General features: G+C 32.7%; 5 protein-coding genes across 9 annotated transcripts; 4 read left to right on the top strand and 1 right to left on the bottom strand.

The window, feature by feature from the left end:
* Positions 1-18: 18 nt before the first annotated feature.
* On the top strand, positions 19-3,158 carry Phb2 (prohibitin 2). Of its 2 annotated transcripts, none has more exons than XM_083092717.1 (6): positions 19-230; positions 335-597; positions 782-1,099; positions 1,407-1,484; positions 1,634-1,730; positions 2,441-3,158. In XM_083092717.1, exons 1-6 carry the CDS (start codon positions 101-103, stop codon positions 2,635-2,637), a joined length of 1,083 nt encoding a protein of 360 aa, XP_082948843.1. In that variant the 5' UTR covers positions 19-100; the 3' UTR covers positions 2,638-3,158. The 2 variants fall into 2 exon arrangements, with proteins under 2 accessions (XP_082948843.1, XP_082948844.1); XM_083092718.1 differs by lacking the exon at positions 2,441-3,158 and adding an exon at positions 2,174-2,337.
* Positions 3,159-3,463: 305 nt separating this feature from the next.
* Asprs (aspartyl-tRNA synthetase) lies at positions 3,464-7,977 on the top strand. 2 transcript variants are annotated; one of them, XM_083092716.1, is made up of 12 exons: positions 3,464-3,745; positions 4,444-4,481; positions 4,873-4,957; positions 5,103-5,286; positions 5,361-5,463; positions 5,560-5,881; positions 5,942-6,113; positions 6,172-6,319; positions 6,419-6,608; positions 6,747-6,827; positions 6,914-7,025; positions 7,751-7,977. In XM_083092716.1, exons 2-12 carry the CDS (start codon positions 4,444-4,446, stop codon positions 7,912-7,914), a joined length of 1,599 nt encoding a protein of 532 aa, XP_082948842.1. In that variant the 5' UTR covers positions 3,464-3,745; the 3' UTR covers positions 7,915-7,977. The 2 variants fall into 2 exon arrangements, with proteins under 2 accessions (XP_082948842.1, XP_082948841.1); XM_083092715.1 differs by having other exon boundaries at positions 3,466-3,745; positions 5,100-5,286.
* Positions 7,978-8,685: 708 nt separating this feature from the next.
* Positions 8,686-11,898, top strand: LOC145969394 (pre-mRNA-splicing factor ISY1 homolog). 2 transcript variants are annotated; one of them, XM_083095502.1, is made up of 5 exons: positions 8,686-8,837; positions 8,920-8,942; positions 9,089-9,407; positions 9,602-10,018; positions 11,574-11,898. In XM_083095502.1, exons 1-4 carry the CDS (start codon positions 8,835-8,837, stop codon positions 9,974-9,976), a joined length of 720 nt encoding a protein of 239 aa, XP_082951628.1. In that variant the 5' UTR covers positions 8,686-8,834; the 3' UTR covers positions 9,977-10,018; positions 11,574-11,898. The 2 variants fall into 2 exon arrangements, with proteins under 2 accessions (XP_082951628.1, XP_082951629.1); XM_083095503.1 differs by lacking the exon at positions 11,574-11,898 and having other exon boundaries at positions 9,602-10,069.
* Syt14 (Synaptotagmin 14) lies at positions 9,277-19,849 on the bottom strand. The gene is made up of 8 exons (XM_083095490.1): positions 19,530-19,849; positions 17,523-17,711; positions 17,084-17,224; positions 16,648-16,706; positions 16,381-16,560; positions 15,760-16,083; positions 15,215-15,568; positions 9,277-15,112 (listed from the first exon to the last, which is right to left on the bottom strand). The coding sequence occupies exons 1-8, from the start codon at positions 19,561-19,563 to the stop codon at positions 14,900-14,902; spliced, it is 1,494 nt and encodes a 497-aa protein (XP_082951616.1). The 5' UTR covers positions 19,564-19,849; the 3' UTR covers positions 9,277-14,899.
* A 70-nt stretch (positions 19,850-19,919) lies between these two features.
* Cls (cardiolipin synthase) lies at positions 19,920-21,880 on the top strand. 2 transcript variants are annotated; one of them, XM_083095499.1, is made up of 4 exons: positions 19,920-20,245; positions 20,722-21,068; positions 21,187-21,444; positions 21,531-21,880. In XM_083095499.1, exons 2-4 carry the CDS (start codon positions 20,736-20,738, stop codon positions 21,789-21,791), a joined length of 852 nt encoding a protein of 283 aa, XP_082951625.1. In that variant the 5' UTR covers positions 19,920-20,245; positions 20,722-20,735; the 3' UTR covers positions 21,792-21,880. The 2 variants fall into 2 exon arrangements, with proteins under 2 accessions (XP_082951625.1, XP_082951624.1); XM_083095498.1 differs by having other exon boundaries at positions 19,921-20,291.
* Positions 21,881-21,950: the final 70 nt, after the last annotated feature.

Genomic DNA, 21,950 nt, shown 5'->3' with positions numbered 1-21,950 from the left:
AACGCCATACCTTCCCGTGTCGCGTGTCCTTGATATCTCTTCGCGATCCTTTTGCCGGGTCGTCGTCGGTACCGCCGATTTTACGGTATAATTTCCCGAAATGGCGCAAAACAAATTTAGTGAGATGGCCTCGCGCTTCGGCAAAGGCACGAATGGGGTACCCATGAGCGTCAAATTCCTCGCTGCAGCCGGTGTTGCAGCCTACAGCGTCTCCAAGTCTATGTACACAGGTTAACTTCAACTTTTTTGCGAGAATTACACGTTACTTCTCTCCAGAGTTATTATCGTCTTGGATGAATGATGTCCTTAAATGCAAATTTAATCGACTTTGCAGTTGAGGCCGGTCATAGAGCGATCATATTTTCTCGACTGGGTGGCATTCAAAAGGATATCATGACCGAGGGCCTGCACTTTCGTATTCCATGGTTCCATTATCCGATAATTTACGACATTAGGAGCAGACCTAGGAAAATCTCGTCACCTACAGGATCCAAGGATCTGCAGATGGTCAACATTTCTCTACGTGTTCTCTCTCGTCCTGATGCTAGCACATTGCCAGCTATGTATCGACAACTGGGTCTCGATTACGATGAGAAGGTCCAAATTTGATTATAAACATAAAGTTTTAATGATACAAAATAAGTTACATTTATTTTAATTTACAAAGGTAAATTGTATCTGAAAATTAATCTTTAATTTATGATAAAAGTTAGTTAATATGGAATTATATGAAGATTAATGACTAAGTTATATGAAAATTAATTAGTAAAAATCAATCCAGGTGTTGCCAAGCATCTGTAATGAAGTGTTAAAGTCTGTTGTCGCCAAATTTAACGCTTCGCAATTGATAACGCAAAGACAACAAGTGTCTAATATGGTACGCAAGGAATTGACAGAACGAGCTCGAGATTTTAATATTGTTCTGGATGACGTCTCGATAACTGAGCTTAGTTTTGGCAAAGAATACACTGCTGCAGTCGAGGCCAAACAGGTAGCACAGCAAGAAGCCCAACGTGCTGCTTTTGTAGTAGAAAGAGCTAAACAGGAACGACAACAAAAAATTGTACAAGCTGAGGGAGAGGCAGAAGCAGCCAAAATGATATCCTTTACAAAAATAGTTTTCTTACCTAATTTATAATAATATATAATAATATAATCAATTGTGTTCTTTATTAATTGATAAGTTCAAGAAAGGAAGAGGGGTGATTAGTTATAAATTGAAAGATATAGTTTCAATTGTCTTGTTTTTTTCTTTTTTCGTGATTTTTATAGCAAATGATTAAAACTTCCAATTATATTATTAATTTGAGAAGAATTAAATTAATAATTTGTAAATAATCTGTATATTATACAATGCAGAAATTTCTTCAAAAGCTTTAATATATGTTTTCCTTAATACAGTGTACCTTGGTTTAGCTGTTAGCCAGAATCCTGGATATTTGAAATTGCGTAAAATACGAGCTGCACAGAACATTTCGCGTACAGTAAGTATTTTCATATAATGTTGCTAATTTACAGTAAAAAATTGCTCAGATTTTAAGGTGTGTAAAATAGCTGATATAAAAATCAAGATTTAATAATATTATATAAAATTTGTGTGTATAAATTGCTAAAACGGAGAAATTTATTTCAGATTGCTAATTCCCAAAACAGAGTGTTCCTCAGTGGCAATAGCTTGATGCTGAATATTCAAGATCCCACTTTCGATGAGGGTTCAGATAAGCTGAAAAGTAAGAAGTAAAAATCATCAAAGTCGCGCGTCATTCTTTTTTATTTCTCTTTCTTTGAGTTTCAATTAATTTTCTAATTAAATCTAAAAAATGAGTAGCTGTTATGTACAATTATATTGTGAATAAGAGATCGTCATGTTTTCTGAAAACTCACAGATTATACATTATACATGTTATATATTCATTACAATGTGCTCTCCTCCTCGCCGTCCTTTTGATCATTTGCTCGCTCGCAGATATCTGCTCATTTTATTATTGTATTGTTTTAAATCATTTTATATTTATTTATTATGTATATATTTTAAATTAATTTTATTCATGAGATAAAACACGAAATTTTTTTTTTAAGAAAATGAACATTTTAAGATATATTGAACAATTTATATAATAATGGATCAAAAGTATAATATATAACTTAAAAAATATATATTATCAATTCACAGATATTTGAGGAGATTTTGGCAATTTAAAATTTACATAAAACCTTGTGTGGAAATGTTATTTCATACAAGAAGCAGCCATATTACAATAAATGTAACAAAATATGGGCACACAAAAAGAAATTTATTCAAGCTGGATAGAATAAATTAAAGATTATAACATCATATTTCAGGAGTTATTTAATAATTTGTACATTCTTCGAGCTTGAGTTGCATAAGTTATACATAGATTAGTTGCTTACGCGTAGACGCCCATGCTGGCTTTTTCAGGTCACAAAGGAGTGAGCTGGAAGAGCTGGGATGAGGCAGCTGATTGTGCCATCCGGAGTTTAAATACCAGTTCCCATCGGGCATTGTTAAATACCGAAAAGCTTGGCATCGAAGCTCAACCACATAAAGCAAGCAGGATTCCTTCGTCTCTCCTACTGGAATCGGCAGATGATGGTGTTAAGCTTATAAAACCGTGACGATAAGAGAGATTTTGCGAAGCGAGCACATTTCCACCCAACAACACAAACTTTCCTTTCCTCCTGTTGAAGAATACTGTCTTATTGTCTATATTTAAATAATTAGTGATGATAAATAGATAAAAAATATCTATAATCATAAATCATTAATTTTTATTGCACTTTTTTGTATATTTTGTCATATTTAAAATGGAATTTATATTCAAGGAAAAAAAGTTAAAAACAAGGTATAAAAACTGAAACAAATGGATCATTCATCACAAGAAATACTTGAAAGAAATTGAAACATATTTTGAATGAACTATTTATTTCAGTCCAAATCACTGAAATCACTATAATACTGACGAGATTACAATTGTAGCGCTTTAAGAATAGAAATATCAATATTTAAATAATAAATGGGACAAAATATGCGGAACAAGTAATAATGTAAGAGAACTAGACTTTGAAATATTTTAATATATGATATTAGCAGATGACAGTCATTGAAAATCTATTTAAAATAAAATTTAAAATACACATTTTATTCTTATTCTTTGGTAAATGAAATTGTTAAATTTTATATTCGATTTTAAGAACGAAAGGGCGGATTAAATTTTTAAATTATAAAAGATATACGATTTCAATAGAAATGCGTGAAGTTGAAGCGTTGAGATTAGAATGAGAAAAAATCGTATAAATATGAAAAAATAAAGAAACAGCACGAAAGACACGATGGCCGTGTTCCGAAATTACTGCCAGTTTACTGCCAGCACTGAAAATATATAATATACGTAACGTGCACTATAGAATTTGCAGTACTGGCAGTAATTTCGGAACACGGCCAATAAAAAACAAAACAAAAAACGATATTAAATCACGACCATCATCAACTGTCATCGACAGCACATGTTTAGGTTCAATGCAGCAAAATGTATAGTTCATGTCACGCATATTATACATTTTCTGTCACTTCATGCGCATCATGCGTGAATCGGAAAGTACCCTAGGTCAGGCATGTGATCCCTGTGTCAGCGCTGCATTTTTGTGAATAGTGGTGCCAGCTGGTAGACAAGTGATCTGCGGGTTTAGAATTTTTGGAAGAATAATAATTTATTAAAGAATCAAAGTACGTATACATATGTATTACTTTTATTTATTTTCCCAATATTTTCACTAAGTTTCGAATTTATTTTATTCAAATTTATATTAATATATTCTAACCTCTAAAATTATGCCCTACTATATATTAAAAAAAATACATGTAATTATATATATTCTTTATATATTACATAATATTGAAATCAAATTATTCATTTTTGTTGTTTAATATTGTTTGTCTTGGTCTTATTATAATTATGATTATCTCAGACTATAATTTCATAATTATTAATTTTTAAAAAATTAAAAAGAAAATGGCATAAGAGCCAACGCGCGGTAGTTGGAGCGCAGATATTTATATTAATTTTTAATTCAATTATTTAATATTAATAATAATAAGGCAATGTAATACTTATTTTAACATTCTATTTATTCTCATATATTGACAAAGTTATATCGTGCAATCTTTTATGCAATCTTTTACTGCTTATTAATTATATATATGTATGTATATTAGTGGTATAATTTAAAGAATCATAATTAGATAATATTATTATTGTATCTATACTTTTAATAATATTATTATATTGATACATATATTTTTTGAATTTAGAAATAAAATAAATTATTAAGCTTGCAACTCTTGCAATTGCTGAAATATTTTAAACGGTAATTGATAAGATGATATAATCTCTATTGCTACTCTATTGCATCATCTTTTCGCAGATGGTTGAGGATAAACCAGAGGAATGTTCTTCTACAAGGTAAAAATTAAATATTGTTATCATATGATAATCAATTTATTTATATATGGCATATGTTCATTTGAAGTATAAAGTCGAACTGTTCGTGTTTTGAAAGTCTACATTTTATTTGAACATATGTGACATATGTAGTATAATTATATACCTAATTAAATATCCATCAATAAATTAGTTAAACACAAGTTTTGTTTTATATTTTTAAAATTATAAACTATATTAGATATTTTATATTAATTAATACATATTAATATAATGATTATGATCATACCTATATTTACACATGTTATATGGATATTCTTATAATTATGCCAGCAATTAACACCAATATATATATATATCCAATATTTTAAATAATATTTATAATAATATTTTATGTTATTTCATTATGAAGAGATGAGATATCTAAAAAAGCCCTGAGAAAGCAACAAAAGGAGATGCAGAAAGCAGCAAAAAAGGCTGAAAGAAAAGATCAAAATGTAAGTTCACTATTTATATAAGAATAATATTACCAATTCATAAAGAAAATTAACTTTCCAGTTTTTTTATTAATTAAATATAATAAATTTAATTGGAAAAACTAATAAAAGAAATAAATATTGCATTATGTACATTCTGCAGCAGTCCCAGCAAGAATCTACAAATGAAGTTGAAGATGTATCTGTAGGAAAATATGGTCAAATGGACATGATTCAAAGTAAGGAAAAATTCGAAGATAGGAAGTTTACAGCAATCAAGAATCTGAATAAAGATCTGGAGAATCAGATAGTTTGGATAAGAGGTCGCTTACATACTAGCCGTGCCAAAGGTGAATAATGCTACATTTTATAAAAAATATTAATTATTTGCAAATAAAACTTCAATCTTATGTTTGTTATGCAGGCAAGCAATGCTTCATTGTATTAAGACAGCAATCATATACAGTGCAGGGATTAGCTGCTGTGAATGAAAAAATCAGCAAACAAATGATTAAATTTATTTCCAAGTATATAAATTCTGAAAATTTTTATGAAGTTAATTGGACTTTAACTATATACATTATTTATAATTTTAAAATGGTATTTCTCTGTTTTATTTTCAGTATCACCAAAGAATCCATAATCGATGTTAAAGCTATAGTGAAGCCTGTACCATCGAAAATCGAGTCATGCTCGCAAGAAGATGTGGAAGTTCACATAGAAGAAGTATTTGTAATAAGCGCTGCCAAGCCACAGCTTCCTTTACAGATAGAAGACGCTGCGAGACCGATCAGCGAGGCAGATGAGACAGCATTGAACATTCGAGTGAATCAAGATACTAGGCTGGATAACAGAGTGTTAGATTTGCGTACTCCAGCAAACCAAGCGATTTTCAGGGTGGAAGCTGCCGTTTGTAAACTATTTAGAGACATTCTGACTAAAAAAGTGAGTATAATGATGCTCAATTTCATCAAGACATTTCGTTTTAATTTATTTTCTTTTCAGGGTTTTGTCGAGATACACACTCCTAAAATCATTTCTGCAGCCAGTGAGGGTGGAGCAAATGTCTTTACAGTGTCTTATTTTAAAAATAATGCTTATCTGGCTCAATCACCGCAATTATACAAGCAGATGGCTATTGCTGCTGATTTTGACAAAGTTTTTACTGTTGGAGCAGGTATATTATCCAATAGAAATAAGAAAATTATTGGTAGCCGCTAAAAAAATGTGATTAGTTTTCAGAGCGGAAGATTCTAATACGCACAGACATTTGACAGAATTTGTAGGCCTTGATTTAGAAATGGCCTTTAAGTATCACTATCATGAGGTAGTAGACACTATTGGACAAATGTTCACTGAACTTTTTAAAGGTTTACGTGACAAGTTAGTAATATATATTTATATTTCTTACTCTCTCTTTTTTTCATAATAGTATAATAGTTTTTGACTCTGATGATATTCATTGATTTGGAAATTAAATAGCTATGCAGACGATATAGCGGCAGTCGCTCAACAGTATCCCGTGGAGCCTTTCAAATTTCTTGAACCAGCTTTAAAATTGGAATATCCACAAGCGATCGAATTATTAGCAGAAGCCGGCGTAACTCTTGGCGAAGAAGATGATCTGTCGACACCAGACGAAAAACTCTTAGGAAAACTCGTTAAAATCAAAGTAAGATTTTGAAAAATTTCAAACCAACAAAACTCGACATAGTTAAAATAATGAATCTTTAACGGAACATTTCGTTAAATTATTATGATTATATTTATGCAGTTTTAATTTTTAATATCATAAATATATTATTTTCAGTATGATACAGATTTTTATATTTTGGACAAGTATCCTCTTGCTGTGAGACCTTTTTATACGATGCCAGATCCAAACAATCCTGTAAAGTATTCTATGATATATGTATATATATGATATATTCTATGATAATATTCTCTTTAAAAATTATTATTGATCTTGCATTGTAGAAAGTGTCCAACTCGTACGACATGTTTATGCGAGGTGAGGAGATTATATCTGGCGCGCAACGCATCCACGATCCAGATTTTCTGACTGAACGAGCTAAGCATCATGGAATTGGTAAGAGAAACTTTTTTATAAAGACTTTTTGTGAAATGTTGTGAGCATTATTTAAGTAGATCTGAATCGCACCAAATTCAAATCAAGATATTTTCGCAAATTTTGTCTGTTAATTTATAATTTCTACATTTTTTTCTCTTTTGATTAAAAGTATATATATGTTATATATATTATATATAATTATAATTTTATTTTGATTCGATTTTAAATTCTTTCGATAAAAAATTACTAAAATCCAAGGAATTCTTAAAATCTGCATAGAATCTGAATTTTCAAGATTTTCTCAAAATGCAATTGTGTGAATAAACGTTTACAAGTAAAAAAAAAAGATTCTGATATATATTGAATATTAAAAGTCTGGAAAGAATAAGAGTCGATTGCAATAAATGAAATACTTATATTGTGTAAACAGTCTCTTTAATAATAATGAACGTTTTGATTCTTTTTTTGGACCATCCTTTCTTTGAACCATCTTCAATATTTAAATGAATAATACATTAGGGTAATTATAACATGAAGGACCGACGTTATTATTGTTAAACGTTATTATTGTTAAAGACAATTTTTACACAATATAAGTGCATTTATTGTATTTAGCTCTTATTAGCCTTATTCTTTTCATTTGTTTCCTGATATTTTATATTCAATATATTATTAATAAACTAACTTTTTGCTATATATATATATATAAATTATTCGATTAATAATCAAATTCTTTGTTTCAGATATCGAGAAAATCAAGTCGTATATCGACGCTTTTAGATATGGCTGCCCGCCGCATGCTGGCGGCGGTATAGGCATGGAACGCGTTGTGATGCTGTACCTCGGCTTGGACAATATTCGTAAGGTGTCTATGTTCCCTCGTGATCCCAAACGGCTCACTCCTTGAAATTAATTTCAATATTTCAACAGATATTGTTATGTATTTGCAAATAAAATCTTTTACCTTGAATATATGAATTTTATACATGACACTAACAATAACAAACAATACTTCTTTATTTTCTTGTTCTTATTTTTTTCTTGTATTATGTACGTCGCGTTAGTAAATTAAAATTTATATATTTTTAATTATAATAAAATCAATCTCGTCATAAAGTGAAAGAAATTGTCGAAAATTGACATCGAATGTATTCTTCTTATTCTATTTCTTCTTTTCCTTTTCCCCTTTGTACAAATTTCTCACTTATAAACAATTTTTTCATCTATCAAGATAATACATAAAAATATATATTTTGTCAATAATATTATAATATATTTAATATTTTGTCAATAAATTTATATCTTTATATATGAATGATATAAAAGAACCATAAAAATAAAAATATAATAAACATATACATCATATGCAACATATTGTCGATATTGGTTTTTTGTGCATGTTCGACAAACATATCATCAATAAAATATCAAATTTGGTACAAGGTGTATCTTAATTCGCTCGCAAAGGATTTTCTAAAAATCATTTAAATTTTTTATTTCTTTAAATTTTATTTTAATGTAACGATTGGATAAAGAAATCATGATAAAAAGAAATCTTGTCATGGATGCGTTCAAAATCCTATCGCGACATTTAATCAACCAATCAAGGCAAAGAAACTTCTGCTCTCTAATTGGTTAGTTAAATGCTACGTTACTTCACGAATAAAATTTGCGAACGCACCGCATTTTGAAGAGGAGGATACACCGCAAGGTGTCTAACCTAGCCTATAAAAATGACAGAATTATAAAAACAATACATGTCATAGCAAAATATATTGTGAAAATATATTCTGTGTATACTAATATAATTAGTATTAACAGTTAAAAATGGTATGTATAATATATAATCACATACTTATTAAATATTAATACCACATATACTTTGTTTAATAAACAAATTTTATTTCTTCAGGCACGAAACGCAGAGAAGGCTATGTGAGTACATCTTTAGATTTAATCTAATTGATAATTAATATTTCTTTGCTAATCATAATATTAATTTGACTAATTATAAGTACTAACATTAGTAATTAATAAATCTAATAAAAAAAAAATATATTAATATTAATCATACTCTTTAGGACAACACTTGCTCGTTGGAGAGCAGCCCAAAACAACGAAGGTGCAAAGAAAGAACAGGAGCGTAGGCCATACCTAGCGTCAGAATGCAGAGATTTACGTAAGGCAGAAAAATGGAGAATGCAAATAATTCGGGAAATTGCAAAGAAAGTTGCGCAAATTCAAAATGCTGGGCTTGGTGAATTCCGCATTCGTGATTTAAATGATGAGATCAACAAATTGCTTAGAGAAAAACGACATTGGGAAGCACAAATAAAAGAGCTTGGTGGACCTGATTATTCTAGAGTAGGACCTCGCATGTTAGATCATGAAGGACGCGAGGTAAAATTATAGACAGTATCTTAGCAGTATTAAAGATAATGTCAAAGAATTACTTAGAAATATTTATGTTAATATTACAAAGAGTACAATTAAATCATTTTATACCAGGATAATTATGCTGGATGAATTACACATGTTTGTTTTTTTATATTACATATATGATAAGACAATAATATATCTTGTTTAAATAACAGGTTCCTGGTAATCGAGGATATAAATACTTTGGAGCTGCCAAAGAACTACCGGGTGTTAGGGAATTATTTGAGCAAGAACCGCCGCCACCCCCTCGAAAAACTCGCGCAGAATTAATGAAGGACATTGATGCGGATTATTATGGTTACATGGATGATGATGATGGTATTCTAGTACCACTGGAACAAAAAGCAGAACAAGAAGCGAGAGAAAAATACATCAAGGAATGGATGTCCCGTGAAAAGGAACCAGAGGCCGATGTTGAAACAACATCGCAAAAACCAATTCCTTCTCAGCAAGATATTCAGGAAGCTCTATTGATTAGAAAAAAGAAAGAGTTACTGGAGAAATATGGACTGGACGAAAGTTTGACCTGAAATGTGTTGTGAAAAAAGTCCCGATTGCGATAATAACTATTCGTAAGTTTATTGATTTAATTATATATTAGAATACATTTTTATAAAACGCGATGGAGATGTAATTATTGTTAATTTATAAGTACGCGTAATAACATTGATTAAGATAATTAGTTTGTGCAGTAGACATTCAAACTTGAATTAATGTTTATTGAGAAACGGGTGCTGTAGATAAAATATAGATCAAAATCCAACGTTATAGTCTGTTTATAATCTTCGCGATCTGGTATCTTTTTTATCATCTTGCCTTATATTTCGCAGTTTTGAAAAATTGACAAAATATAATTATTCAAATGACAACGATATTAATCGTTATTTCCTAATCTAGATCGTCGTACGTTCTTATTCTTACAAATGTACCTCTGGAATGTAACAAAGCAATCAACATGCTGGAGCTTGAGATCTCGGCTTTTTTTATCGCCTTGTTACTGCAAGCGATCAATGAAAAATAGGAATGTTAAATGCAAACGTTACTTTTTTTCTAAAAGGAAAAAATCGTGAAAATTTCATCACATTCTCTAAAGATCTCCAGTTTGAGATTGTAATAATCTCAGTGCGATGTTCTAAAATTAAAATGTAATATAGTGGTCCGATCACTCCCTACAAATCCAATATTATCGACGCAAAACACTAGAAAACTGTTGTAAGATTAACGTTATCACAATTACATTACATCAGATTCAAGGAGTTAAAAGGCCTAAAAGTTACCCTGAAAAACTACTCACTAATTCAACATATATTACTCATATAATATGACTGGAAATCTTGGATTTTTCTCAAGTCTAGTTTGTGTCTTGTGTAAAACAAATGTTTAGCAATAATCTTATAATCGAGATATATATTAATATTATAATTAATTTACATATTAAAAACGTTTCTTTCCTTTCTTCAGCATCGTGCTGTTTATAAACAGACTGTGCATTAATATGTATGATAATCACTAGGACCCAGAAGTACAATATTAATATCAATTAACATACATAATACAGCTAAAAAATGCAAATCTTATCACATTTATATTCTAAATGTGTTTTAAAATTTGTTTTAATTCTAATTAGCTCACAGCTATAAGATTCATATATCCTGTAAATAACTAATAATAAATACAACACTGAACAATTATAAGAGTATAAATATCTCTTATAATTTTTTCACTCTCTTTATAACATATCCAATGGTGATCGAAAGTGCAAAAACATTTACATGTCTTCTTAGAAGAAAAAAGTCCAGTTTAAGCTGCAAAAAAGATTTATAAATAAAAGACGATTCGCTGAATCTAGAACTTTGTATGCTTATATTGATGTTCTAAATTCTCATTTGTAATAATTATTCGCAACATGTATAAATGCAATTCGCGCTGCGCGATAAGAAAATTGTCTTCATGTTCTAAGGGAGACTTCTGAGTCCTGGTAATCATTTTACTGCTAAAACGTAAATAAGACAGAATAGTTCGAGCATGGATCAATATATATAACTTTGATGAAAATTTTTATCACTAAAGGCTTGAAAAAATCAAGCGTTAAATGATTCACAGCATTTGTTTGTCTGTTATAATTAGTGACTGGTTTTACCCGCTGATCTGGAGGGGGATCCTCTAACGACTGTTTGGTCTAAATCCACCTTTCACATGTCATCAATTTGTGCATATGTATGTATATGTTTATGTATGCACTTTTGTTAATAATAATATTAAATTATACAATCTAAGAATTATACTATCAGATAAAAGAATCCATGCAGTTTTCAATAGGAGAAATAAAGAATTAATTAAATTTACAATTTTTATAACATATTAGGATGGAATTAAATCATACTATAAATATACTGTCAAATATCATGTTAAAGAAATGATTCTTTTAATATTAAGCTCTATAAACGCGAGTAGATAACAAATGATTCAAAAAAAGTAAATTTTAATAAAAAAAAAACAACTTTAATACTTAATTATTAAGATATTTGATGAAGATTACAAATATGTATATAAAAACAAAGTTCAATCAAATTTTTTAGAAAGATAATTCGCCAAAGAATTTGAAATCTATAAAATTTGTTTTATAAAAAGATTATTTTTGTATCGTGTATCTTTCTTTATATCAAATTATCTTCATATCTAATGTGAAAAATTCCTCTTCAAATTGTATTTTTTCTACTTTTCTGCATGTAATCTAATATAACTATAGTATGATGAGGAAACCCCCTTGCTCAAAAATTCTAATAATGCATAGATTATACCACGTGTCTACAACGTGTCTAACGTGTATGCATGATCTCGTATTTATGTTTCTATTTCATTTATATTATATCGACTCTACAAACACATCTGCGTTTGCGAGTCATTGTGCGTCGTTAAATTGTGGATTTGCTCGTTCCGCTTTTTATCCCACTTCGAAATCTCACTAAATCATCGTCACGTCGGCGCCAATTGACATCCGCGCGTGTATCAATCCATTCTCGAACCATCTCGAGAGATGCCCGTGTTCTTAATCTCATCTTACTGCTATATAATCTGCCGCTCTAATCCATTCGCTAATTTTAATCATTTTTTTCTTTTTTCCAGGCATACCCGAATGAAACGTAACATAACATTTTAGAGTTAAAAAATTGAATTAAATTAATTTGGAAATTGATATAAATTGCGTGAAAATAAACATAACTGCATATAAGTACAGTTTTAAATAAATTTTAAATAAATTCTTTCAAAATTTCGAGATAGTTTAATATTATTGTTAGATATTATTAATTTATTACGCAACAATAAATTAGTTTATAGTTTATAACAATGTCCTTTTTATGAATTAGCTTGGCGTTATTTTTGTGACAAATCTTGGCACTGGATACTGATCTCGTTCCCTTTAGAGTTAAATATATTCATTTAGCGTCTATGTTTCATTCAGGTATGTTTAAATTACGGTAGTAAGACTGAATCTTCTTTCTATCGATATTAGATAGAAATCTAATAGCTAATAATCAATATTAAATGCACGGCGAGAACACGGGCTCAGTATTTGTCATATCGATTTATATGAACAAACACAAGCAAATCGAATATTTGTCGAATGTATGTATATACATATAATTACATACTGTAAGACGGGTAATATCGACACACTGATACACACTAATATAGTAATCTATTATTTTACAAACAACAACGATGTTACTGAAACATATATGATATAATGAGCAACATATTCATTGAATATCATATAGAAAGAATATAAACCGAAAGAGAGATGTATTTTTTGACAAAAAACAAAAGAGAGTTACTATTTTTGGCAATATTTTAAACTTGATTGTGTGAACTTATATATGAGAAATAATTAATAATTCTTAAAAATTCGTTCTATGATGCGATAATTTTATTTTGAGATATATTTTAACTGTTTTTTTTTTTTTAAGAAAAGAAAAAAAGAGAAAGAAACTTGATATATATATTTTAATGTTAAAAATTGAAATACCATGAATAAACAAGTTCTAAGAAAAGAATGATATTCAAAACTGTCAAAAGCTTATGATCAATATTAATTTATTAGAATATTTGCTAGAGTAAATATATTGCTTGAGAAAAAAAGCAAGGAATCAAGATGTGTATCTCATCTTCATTATTTTAAGAATAATAGATATGACCATATAATAATAATAATAATTCATGTGTCGATATTCTCCAATTTCAGGATGGACACACAAATCATTCGTTTTATAAATTCATCGAATTTTTAAATTCTTAAATTTATTAAATCAGAAAAATTTGATGTAAGTTACCGGAAATGAAATACTAATTTTCTATCTCTAAAATCTCTAAAGACTTGTGTAACTTTTTTTTAGGCTCTGATTCCAATTTTTTATTTTATAAAATTATAGGAGCTTTTTGCTTCTTCTGAAATATTTGTTAAGAAAATCTCGTTTTATCTCAAAATATTTTCCAAAATCCACGAGAATTTTCCTCGCTTTTCGAATATTTTCAAACTTATTAGACAGTTTTTTTTCCTGTTGCATGACCATCCTGTATCTTACAATACAATACTAAAGTCAAAAGATGTATGTAACTATTTGTGTATTTTCCAAATGACGCCGCTCAAATTTCACTTACATCTTACGACGATTCTCCATTTAGCGTGGCACGCGGCCTAAAGAGGGTGAAAGGCACAAAGTAAAAAATAAACGATCCAGATTGGCTCAGGCACATGTCGAGTCGGAGAGCGTCATACCACGTGACAGGACAGGCACGATGAGAGGGCCGGGGTGTCGATAATATCACGTGATCGTCCGGAATCCTCGACATTAAAGATTAATCGCACTGCTCCCATCAGCGTATCAAAAAGGAAATGTACTTGGTACATTTAGACAAGAGTTTGTAACTCAGAGTTTACAGTATTCCAAACAGCATCCCGAACAAAACAAAAGCCCAAACAACTTTTAAAAGATGTCTAAAATTTTAGTGACAATTAAAGCATCTTTTGTACGTGTTATTTAAGACGCCATTTAGATATTTGTGTATTTATTTGATAGATGTCTGAAGAATATTACGACATCTTTTGGTCTTTGTGTCGCCATTTGTGATTTTTATTTAATAGACATACAACATTGGAACATCTTTATGATGTCATTTGGACAGTTGCGTTGTTTGGGCTCTGACTTATGATTGACAGACCGACTGGAATATTGACTTCCGTTATTTAACCAGGCAGTACACAGTGTGTGTCTCCGCGAGATAAGAAAAAAGAGCCAAAATCTCTTTCGAGATAAGCCACGAGCAATTATTCCTTCTCAGAAATACGCATCTGTTTCCCATTCTCTTCGCGGCAAATACCGGTGAAATCGGTTTCGCGCTCGAATGGCTGCGTCGAGAATAAATCCAAAAGGAGGCACTCACTCGAGAATGCCTCAAGGACGCAACAGCGAGTGCCAGCGTTGTACTTGCGTCGGTTGCCTCGCCGTCCGCATATCGTTCCAATGCTGCAGCTCCTCAGATCCGGAGCTATTCAGACCCAGAGAAAGCCAGCCGATCATCTCTCGTCCCTTTCTACCCATTCCGCTCCGCCGACGATTGTACACGGATAGGAAGAGCGTCACGTCCCCCAATTGAAACAACGCGACCTTCACACAGTCACGAAAAAAATTCCGTATATCATATTTTAACTATATAATCGGATTTAAATTCGAAAATTTTAAAAATCAGATAATTTTTATTCAAATTACCTGAAATATAAAAGTTTCCTTATAGAGAGGATTCGGCTGGGCGCGTTTTAGACCAGTCTTCGACCGGCCCATCTCGTGGTTGTTGCTGTCAACAAGGGCCAATTTTACGTAAGTGTCGGGTGGTTTTGTATCGTTTCCACCTCCGCCGCGGAAATGGGAGCCCTTGATTATTTCCACCGATAAGCGGCCCGTCGTGCCGTTATACGCCAAACCGATTAGAATTTCGGCGACGCTGCCACCTTTCATACTACTGCCATAAGGTGGTATAGCTGTAGAGGCGTACGACTGAACCGATTGCTGAGATCCCGTGGAATCGCTACGAGTTAGACTGCTGGTAGTTCCCCAATCCTGCGCCTAGAAATATAACAATGAATTTCTTATTCGATCTCGAATTAATATCCTTTTGCTAGATAATATATTTAGTGTACGAAAATTAAACAATTTAATCCCGTAAAGTTTACTAAACAAAAGACTATCTCAAATATATTATATACTTTTGAATTTGACTTATATTATAAATTAGAAGAGACTTTAGAATGACTTACCGAAGAAGAAAGCGGTGGTTGAAGAGTCAACCAGAGGGTCGTTTCCAGTTGAAGATTAATCTGATCAAAGGATACTCTGGCTTCGCCCAACAATCTCTCCCGACGCATCATCCTGCCACCCCAGAGATATACCCTTAGCCGTACTCCCATTGCGTTCACGTCCTCTGGATTTACACGAGGAAGTAAAAAGCTCTCCATGTATTGCGGCGATGTCCCTTGCCGAACTCGAGTCTTGCGTCTTTGCTTCTTTGATGGCAGCAAGACTAATCGTACCTGACTGCCGCCGATGCCGGGAGGATAATTTCGTCCTTGTAACACGTGAACCTAGCAAAATAATATACCTTAATTTTTGTGCAATACCTATTATAATAAAAAATAATTCCAAACGTTTTTAAAAATTATTACTGATTGACATTTTTATTTCTGTTCAATTTTTTTTAAGAATATATAAACAAGTTATGTTATTATAATCGACTAATATTAACAAGGTACAATTTAAGATTTCGTTCGTTTCTAAAAAGATACAAGAAAAATGATAATTATAATAAATTGAAATAATTAAAATAAATAGAAATAAATAATTATAAATATTATGCAAATAATTATAATAATTATACAAACTGTCATCTCGCGCATTGGGGCATCGTATAAGAAAGCGACCTCGAGACTACCAACTTCCTCGATAGCCATCGTACCCATCGTCGTGATGACATCATTGGTCGTCGATTCATTTTGCTCAACCTCTATCTCCTGCTCTCTATTGTCGAGTATAATATTAGATGCCCCAACTTCTACTACGCACTGGAAACATGAAAAAAAACGAGACAAAATATTGCAACAATTTTTTTTCAAATGTTTTAAAATTTTCCTACAAAATCAAAAAATCACCTGCTGTTGATCCGTTGGGGAGTGTTCCTCAGTGCAGCTACTGGAAGTGGTCCCAGCATCTATAAAAGTGAAGATTATTGTTAATAAAAAGAATTACATTTTTTTAGAGTATCATTACTTTCCAACACATTAATTCTAAATCTGAATACAAAATTGAAGATGTGGATGAATTAATAAGATGATTAAAAAACATAATTTTGAGAAATATTACTCAAAAATTTAAAAAGTGTGCATGAGTGAATAATATATATTTTTATACATTATCAAAAATTGAAAAAAATGTCATGTTTTCTATAGATATTTAGCATAATTATATTTATTCCATCAAACAATTCCTAATTTTTCCCTCTTTATATGTATGGTATTTCTGTTATTGTATGGCATACATATGTATTATTATTTATTCTTAAAATTCTATATTCTCTTTATTACTGACCTACGATGGTTGTTGTTGGTCCATCCTCCGCTTGGATAGTTAACGTATCCGGCGGAGGATGTGAATGCGAATTTAATCGTCGAAGAGCGTCCTCTTCTGAATCGGAGCTTGTTTCAGGATCCGAATAGGAGAATGTCTTCCCTGGCAAGCAAATATAATGATTATTAAAGATTATTTCTTACGCATTCGCTGCAAAGAGCCATGACATTTCGCAGTCCAGAAATTTAACAATCATTCATGATGCAATAGAGGCTCTAGATTCATCCGTTTTTCGATCTTAAAATTTATTTAACATATTTGAAATTAACTCTCGCGTTATCGCAAGTTCGAAGAGATGTGAAATTCGAAAACAAATTCGAAAAATTACTCGAGCTTCGAAACTCGAAACTGAAGATTCGCAAGAGGGGGACCGGAATGAAAGTCGATATAAATCATATACCTATGTTTTTCGAGATTTGAGATGTGGAGCTGTTGGTGGACTCACAGAGGGGCACACAGACTCCGCCGAAGAGCGCCGTGGAGGAGGGCGGCGTGAAGCACCACTTCCGTGACAGGTAGAGGAAGAGGGCCAGCAGTAATACCACGAAACCGGCAACGGCACCCAGAACTGCAGTCGCTTCCACAGGTACTGGAATATTTTTTATTTTTATTTCTGTTCAATTTTTCTTAAGAATCCCGAGAAATCCCCCTTAGATTTATTATAATTTATTATGATTTATTATAATTTATGCAACAGAGGACTTCTGCATCCCTCTCTTTTTCTTCCTCTTCCTTCTTTCCTCCTAATATATTCATCCAAAGTACTTTTAATTATATCATTTGTATATAACCAAATCATAATAATAATCAAAAGTATGAAATTGTTTTTGAAATTTAAATATTTTTAATTTCAAAAAAAATTCATATTTTTGATTATTATAAATTTGATGTTGTTCTAGAGAGCTGTTCTCTTATATACAGGGTGTCAGGGCAATCTCTTCTCAAAAAAAAGCCCTTGTAACTTACCTCGAGTAAAGTATTTTTTCATTGACTATTTTTCGAGTTATGAGGCTTGAAATAATCTCTTAATTTTACATAAACCATAAAATATCTAGTAAAATATTCATTTTTCGATTATCTTACCTTAATACTTTTATGTACAAAATAATGAGAGGAATCAATTGGTGTAAAGAAAACACATAATTGTTTCGAAGAAAAAATATGTAATTTGCAATTAACAATTACATATTTTTTTTCGAAACAATTATGTGTTTTCTTTACATCAATTGATTCCTCTCATTACTTTGTACATAAAAGTATTAAGATAAGATAATCGAAAAGTGAATATTTTACTAAATATTTTATGGTTTATGTAAAAATTAAGAAATTATTTCAAGCCTCATAACTCGAAAAGTACTCGATGAAAAAATACTTTATTATAGTGATTTGAAAAGCTCTCGAGGTAAGCTACAAGAGCTTTTTTGGGAAGAGATTGCCCTGACACCCTGTATATAAAATTGAAGATTATATTCTGTGTATATAATAATGAAAAATAAATAGAAGAGAAAATGCAAGAGGGAAAGAGAGAGATAAAATTGCTCGTAAGTACAAAATAAATTTACTTTGTGTAAGATTCTCCCGGAAAGTTTGTCCTAAAAGTCGAAAGGTATCTGTTTTTCTATCGTACATATACATATTTTTGTTTTCGTAAATTTTAGAATTTTAACCCCGACGCTACGTCAGGAGGCACCGGTGACATCGTATCGGCTGTCATATCGAGCGCGTTTAACGCGACGGCGACATATTACGCCGTAATGACCTGGAATAATTTATTATCGCTCCAGTTGACACAAACCATCTACGACGTTAAATTGCGCAGCGTCGCACGCACGTTTAACGCAGTCGATTTCGCCTGACGATAAAAAATAAAAAATAAAAAAAAAGAGAGAACCACTTCTCGTCCCCTGAAATCGCGGAATCCTCGTAGACGAGGCGATGAATTGAATTTTTTGTTCGAACGCGCGCGATATTTTGTTCGCTCCTAGCTCGATATTCATTTCCAGAAACTCGAGGAATCCCCGACAATTGCACCCTCGAGGGTATATGATTCCTCGCAAAAATTTGAGAATCCGCTTGCGCATTGCGGATCGCAAGGATTCTCGATCCTTCGAAGATCCTCCCTCTCTCGATTTTTCCCGCATCTCGAAAATCAATGCCCAAGGATCTCGCTCGCGGTTATTAATACCGATCCCCGATCGGCGTCTGCTTTTCAAATAGACTCTGATGAAGGATAGGGGAAGGTAAAGGAACGTGGAATTTTCTCGATTTTCAATTCGCGGATCGCGGCTTCCCGACAACGTCATCCGCGTCGTCTCGAGGGGAAGCTCCTCGAGCACGTCGGGTTAGCTCGAGATCGCCCTAATCGTCCCCGGGGTGACTCCAGCCCGACCGGACATAGTGGACTTACCCGCCAAGAAGTGGTCTGATCCAGCCAGAATCATGCTCGACCGCGGTGTCGCATCAAAACTCGCTTGACATTCGGTGGCTCGGTTGCGCGATTGCCGGGGTTGCCTCTCGCGGAATAACGGGACGCATCATCCGCCTCGGCGGACCTGTCGCCGGGCGTCCTCCCGTGACAGAAGCGTGGCTAGCTCGGCTTCGTCGGCCAGCCAGCACAATAATACGTGGGCGGGGGTGTACACACGGCACTCTGTTGCTCCGAGGACCGACGCGACGCGACGCGCGCCTACCGCACCGAGACCCGTCCTTCGCGCCTGCGCGACGCGGCCATCTTGCTCAGGCGCGGTTACGTCACCGCGCGCGAGCGGCGAGCGGGCAGTAGGGCGGGGATAGCGGCGGGGCGAGGATGGAAGGGGGGGAGTCTCGCTTTTCGGAGCCGGAGCCGCGGAATGTTGTCCGTTCCGTCTCTCGAAGATGCCTCCTTGGCCCCGTTCGACGCGAATCGACCGTGAAACAAGATCGCCCGCTTGATTTTTATCCTCGACGATGATTCTTGCTCGGAGACGAGAATGTTAAATATCGCCTGTATCGACGCTTTTTCTAGAGAGATATCTTCCCACGCAGTTCCGGCTGTTCATTCATGTTTGGAGAACATGGAGTTGTGACGTGCGAACGGTGGACTTTGTGCATACGTTTGTTGCTTTCTCGAAACTAACCTAAAAAGTAAGGCCGCTTACGTCGCGAGCACATGAGAGGCGGATTCTTGTATGTACGTATGTGAAGTGATCCACGTTTATTTTTTTATGTATTATTTAAACTACCCCAGATCCTGAAATTGACAGAAAATGAATGCGCGGTGCTTTATTCGTAGACGCAGTGAATATTTTTCTAATGAAAATGTTGAGTTATGTAGTCGTCGTTTTTTACAAAATTCCAATGTGTTCGATGTTTTAATATAATTGGATTTCGAGTCCGTTCTATCGAGTCTTTTAAAATAAAATTTGAAATTTTTTATCTTCGAGGAGCTAAAAATTTATTAAGACTGACATTTTTGCTGAAAGAGATGACCAACTTGAAATGTCACTAAAACAATTTATTTTCTGTCAATTCTCTCGGGAAATATTTTTATATTAAATTATATTACTTAAACGTGAAAACATCTAATAATTCTTGTTTTTATTCTTTTACTTGTCGAATAGGAGCAAGTATAATTATGAACTACTTCACTGTTCTACGATTTAAACAAAGATCTGCAGTTTTAAACAAAGGATTGATAGAGCAATGTTTGAAGCAGTATCTGGTGTGCCAAGGCAGACTCTGTGTCATAGAAAGTGAAAATCGTTATAGACATTGTATCGCAAAGGAGCGAGCAATTCGAAGGAAAACATGGCGAACACGTATATTGCAGGATATTAAACATACGAGGAGGAAAGTAGAAGAAATCATTGAAAAGGAAAATATCTGGACGATTCCCAATCTACTTTGCATGGGTCGTATAGTGACATCGCCATTTTTAAGTTATTTGATTTTATCGCAAGATTATCAGGTGCGACTCAATATTTTGATAAAGTTATACATAAAGACAAATATATTGCATGTTGCATTTATAAATACTTTCTATATATCATGTATTATATTTAAAATAACTTTCTGTCATGGCACAGATAGCGCTATGGCTGCTTGTATTTGCAGGAGTCAGTGATTTGGCGGATGGATGGATTGCACGTACTTGGACATCACAAGCTTCTAAACTTGGAAGCTTCTTGGATCCAGTGGCAGATAAGCTGCTTGTAGGGACACTATTTCTATCTTTAGCATGGGTCGGTTTGATACCAGTTCCACTTACTTGTCTTGTTGTCACACGTGATATTGCACTAGTGACTGCTGCATCTTACATTAGATATCGTTCCCTGCCTCCACCAGTATGTACACCTCTATTAATTCAATCATAATTTATTAATCATGTATTTATAGCTTGATAAATTAAATTTGATGTATATGATTTCAGAAAACCTTGGCAAGGTATTTTGATCCCACACACGCTACTGTACAATTAGCACCAACCTTGGCGAGCAAGCTAAATACCGGGGTGCAATTGTCTTTGGTTGCTGGAACATTGGCTGCTCCTATTTATCATTTTGTAGATCATCCAATCTTACAATACCTCTGTTACATAACAGCGTTCACGACTGTTGCAGGAGGTATCAGTTATCTGTTGTCAAAAGACACATATAAATTGTTGAGGAGGAGGAAGAAGACTACTCCTTGAAACTAGACTGTACATTATTGATACATACAATGTTGTAAATTATGTATGTAAGAAATTGTTCTCATTACACGATGTGTATTACCCTTTTATATTATTATACTTGCTATAGTCTGTACAAAGATTAAAATAATGTTCTTATTTTTAAAAAGGAAAAATACT

The sequence above is a fragment of the Camponotus vicinus genome, unplaced genomic scaffold (assembly GCF_025532165.1).
Source record: "Camponotus vicinus isolate PSW18456_S1 unplaced genomic scaffold, iyCamVici1.0 SCAF_3, whole genome shotgun sequence".
NCBI classification, from domain to species: domain Eukaryota; kingdom Metazoa; phylum Arthropoda; class Insecta; order Hymenoptera; family Formicidae; genus Camponotus; species Camponotus vicinus.
The sequence above is the reverse complement of the archived record's forward strand: the minus strand, read 5'-3'. Positions and strand labels throughout refer to the sequence as shown.

Excerpts from the sequence above, each read along its gene's own strand:
- Phb2 (XM_083092717.1), top strand. The coding sequence starts at position 101 with ATGGCGCAAAACAAATTTAGTGAGATGGCCTCGCGCTTCGGCAAAGGC. Across the intron at positions 1,485-1,633 it reads CACAGAACATTTCGCGTACA|ATTGCTAATTCCCAAAACAG; the intron begins GTAAGTATTTTC and ends AATTTATTTCAG. Across the intron at positions 1,731-2,440 it reads GGGTTCAGATAAGCTGAAAA|GTCACAAAGGAGTGAGCTGG; the intron begins GTAAGAAGTAAA and ends TGGCTTTTTCAG.
- Asprs (XM_083092715.1), top strand. The coding sequence starts at position 4,444 with ATGGTTGAGGATAAACCAGAGGAATGTTCTTCTACAAG. Across the intron at positions 4,482-4,872 it reads GAGGAATGTTCTTCTACAAG|AGATGAGATATCTAAAAAAG; the intron begins GTAAAAATTAAA and ends TTCATTATGAAG. Across the intron at positions 6,114-6,171 it reads AGTTTTTACTGTTGGAGCAG|TTTTCAGAGCGGAAGATTCT; the intron begins GTATATTATCCA and ends AAATGTGATTAG.
- LOC145969394 (XM_083095502.1), top strand. Across the intron at positions 8,943-9,088 it reads CGAAACGCAGAGAAGGCTAT|GACAACACTTGCTCGTTGGA; the intron begins GTGAGTACATCT and ends CATACTCTTTAG. Across the intron at positions 9,408-9,601 it reads TAGATCATGAAGGACGCGAG|GTTCCTGGTAATCGAGGATA; the intron begins GTAAAATTATAG and ends TTTAAATAACAG.
- Syt14 (XM_083095490.1), bottom strand. The coding sequence starts at position 19,563 with ATGATTCTGGCTGGATCAGACCACTTCTTGGCGG. Across the intron at positions 17,712-19,529 it reads ATCAGACCACTTCTTGGCGG|TACCTGTGGAAGCGACTGCA; the intron begins GTAAGTCCACTA and ends AAAATATTCCAG. Across the intron at positions 16,707-17,083 it reads ACCAACAACAACCATCGTAG|ATGCTGGGACCACTTCCAGT; the intron begins GTCAGTAATAAA and ends TCACTTTTATAG.
- Cls (XM_083095499.1), top strand. The coding sequence starts at position 20,736 with ATGAACTACTTCACTGTTCTACGATTTAAACAAAGATCTGCAGTTTTA. Across the intron at positions 21,069-21,186 it reads TTTTATCGCAAGATTATCAG|ATAGCGCTATGGCTGCTTGT; the intron begins GTGCGACTCAAT and ends GTCATGGCACAG. Across the intron at positions 21,445-21,530 it reads ATCGTTCCCTGCCTCCACCA|AAAACCTTGGCAAGGTATTT; the intron begins GTATGTACACCT and ends ATATGATTTCAG.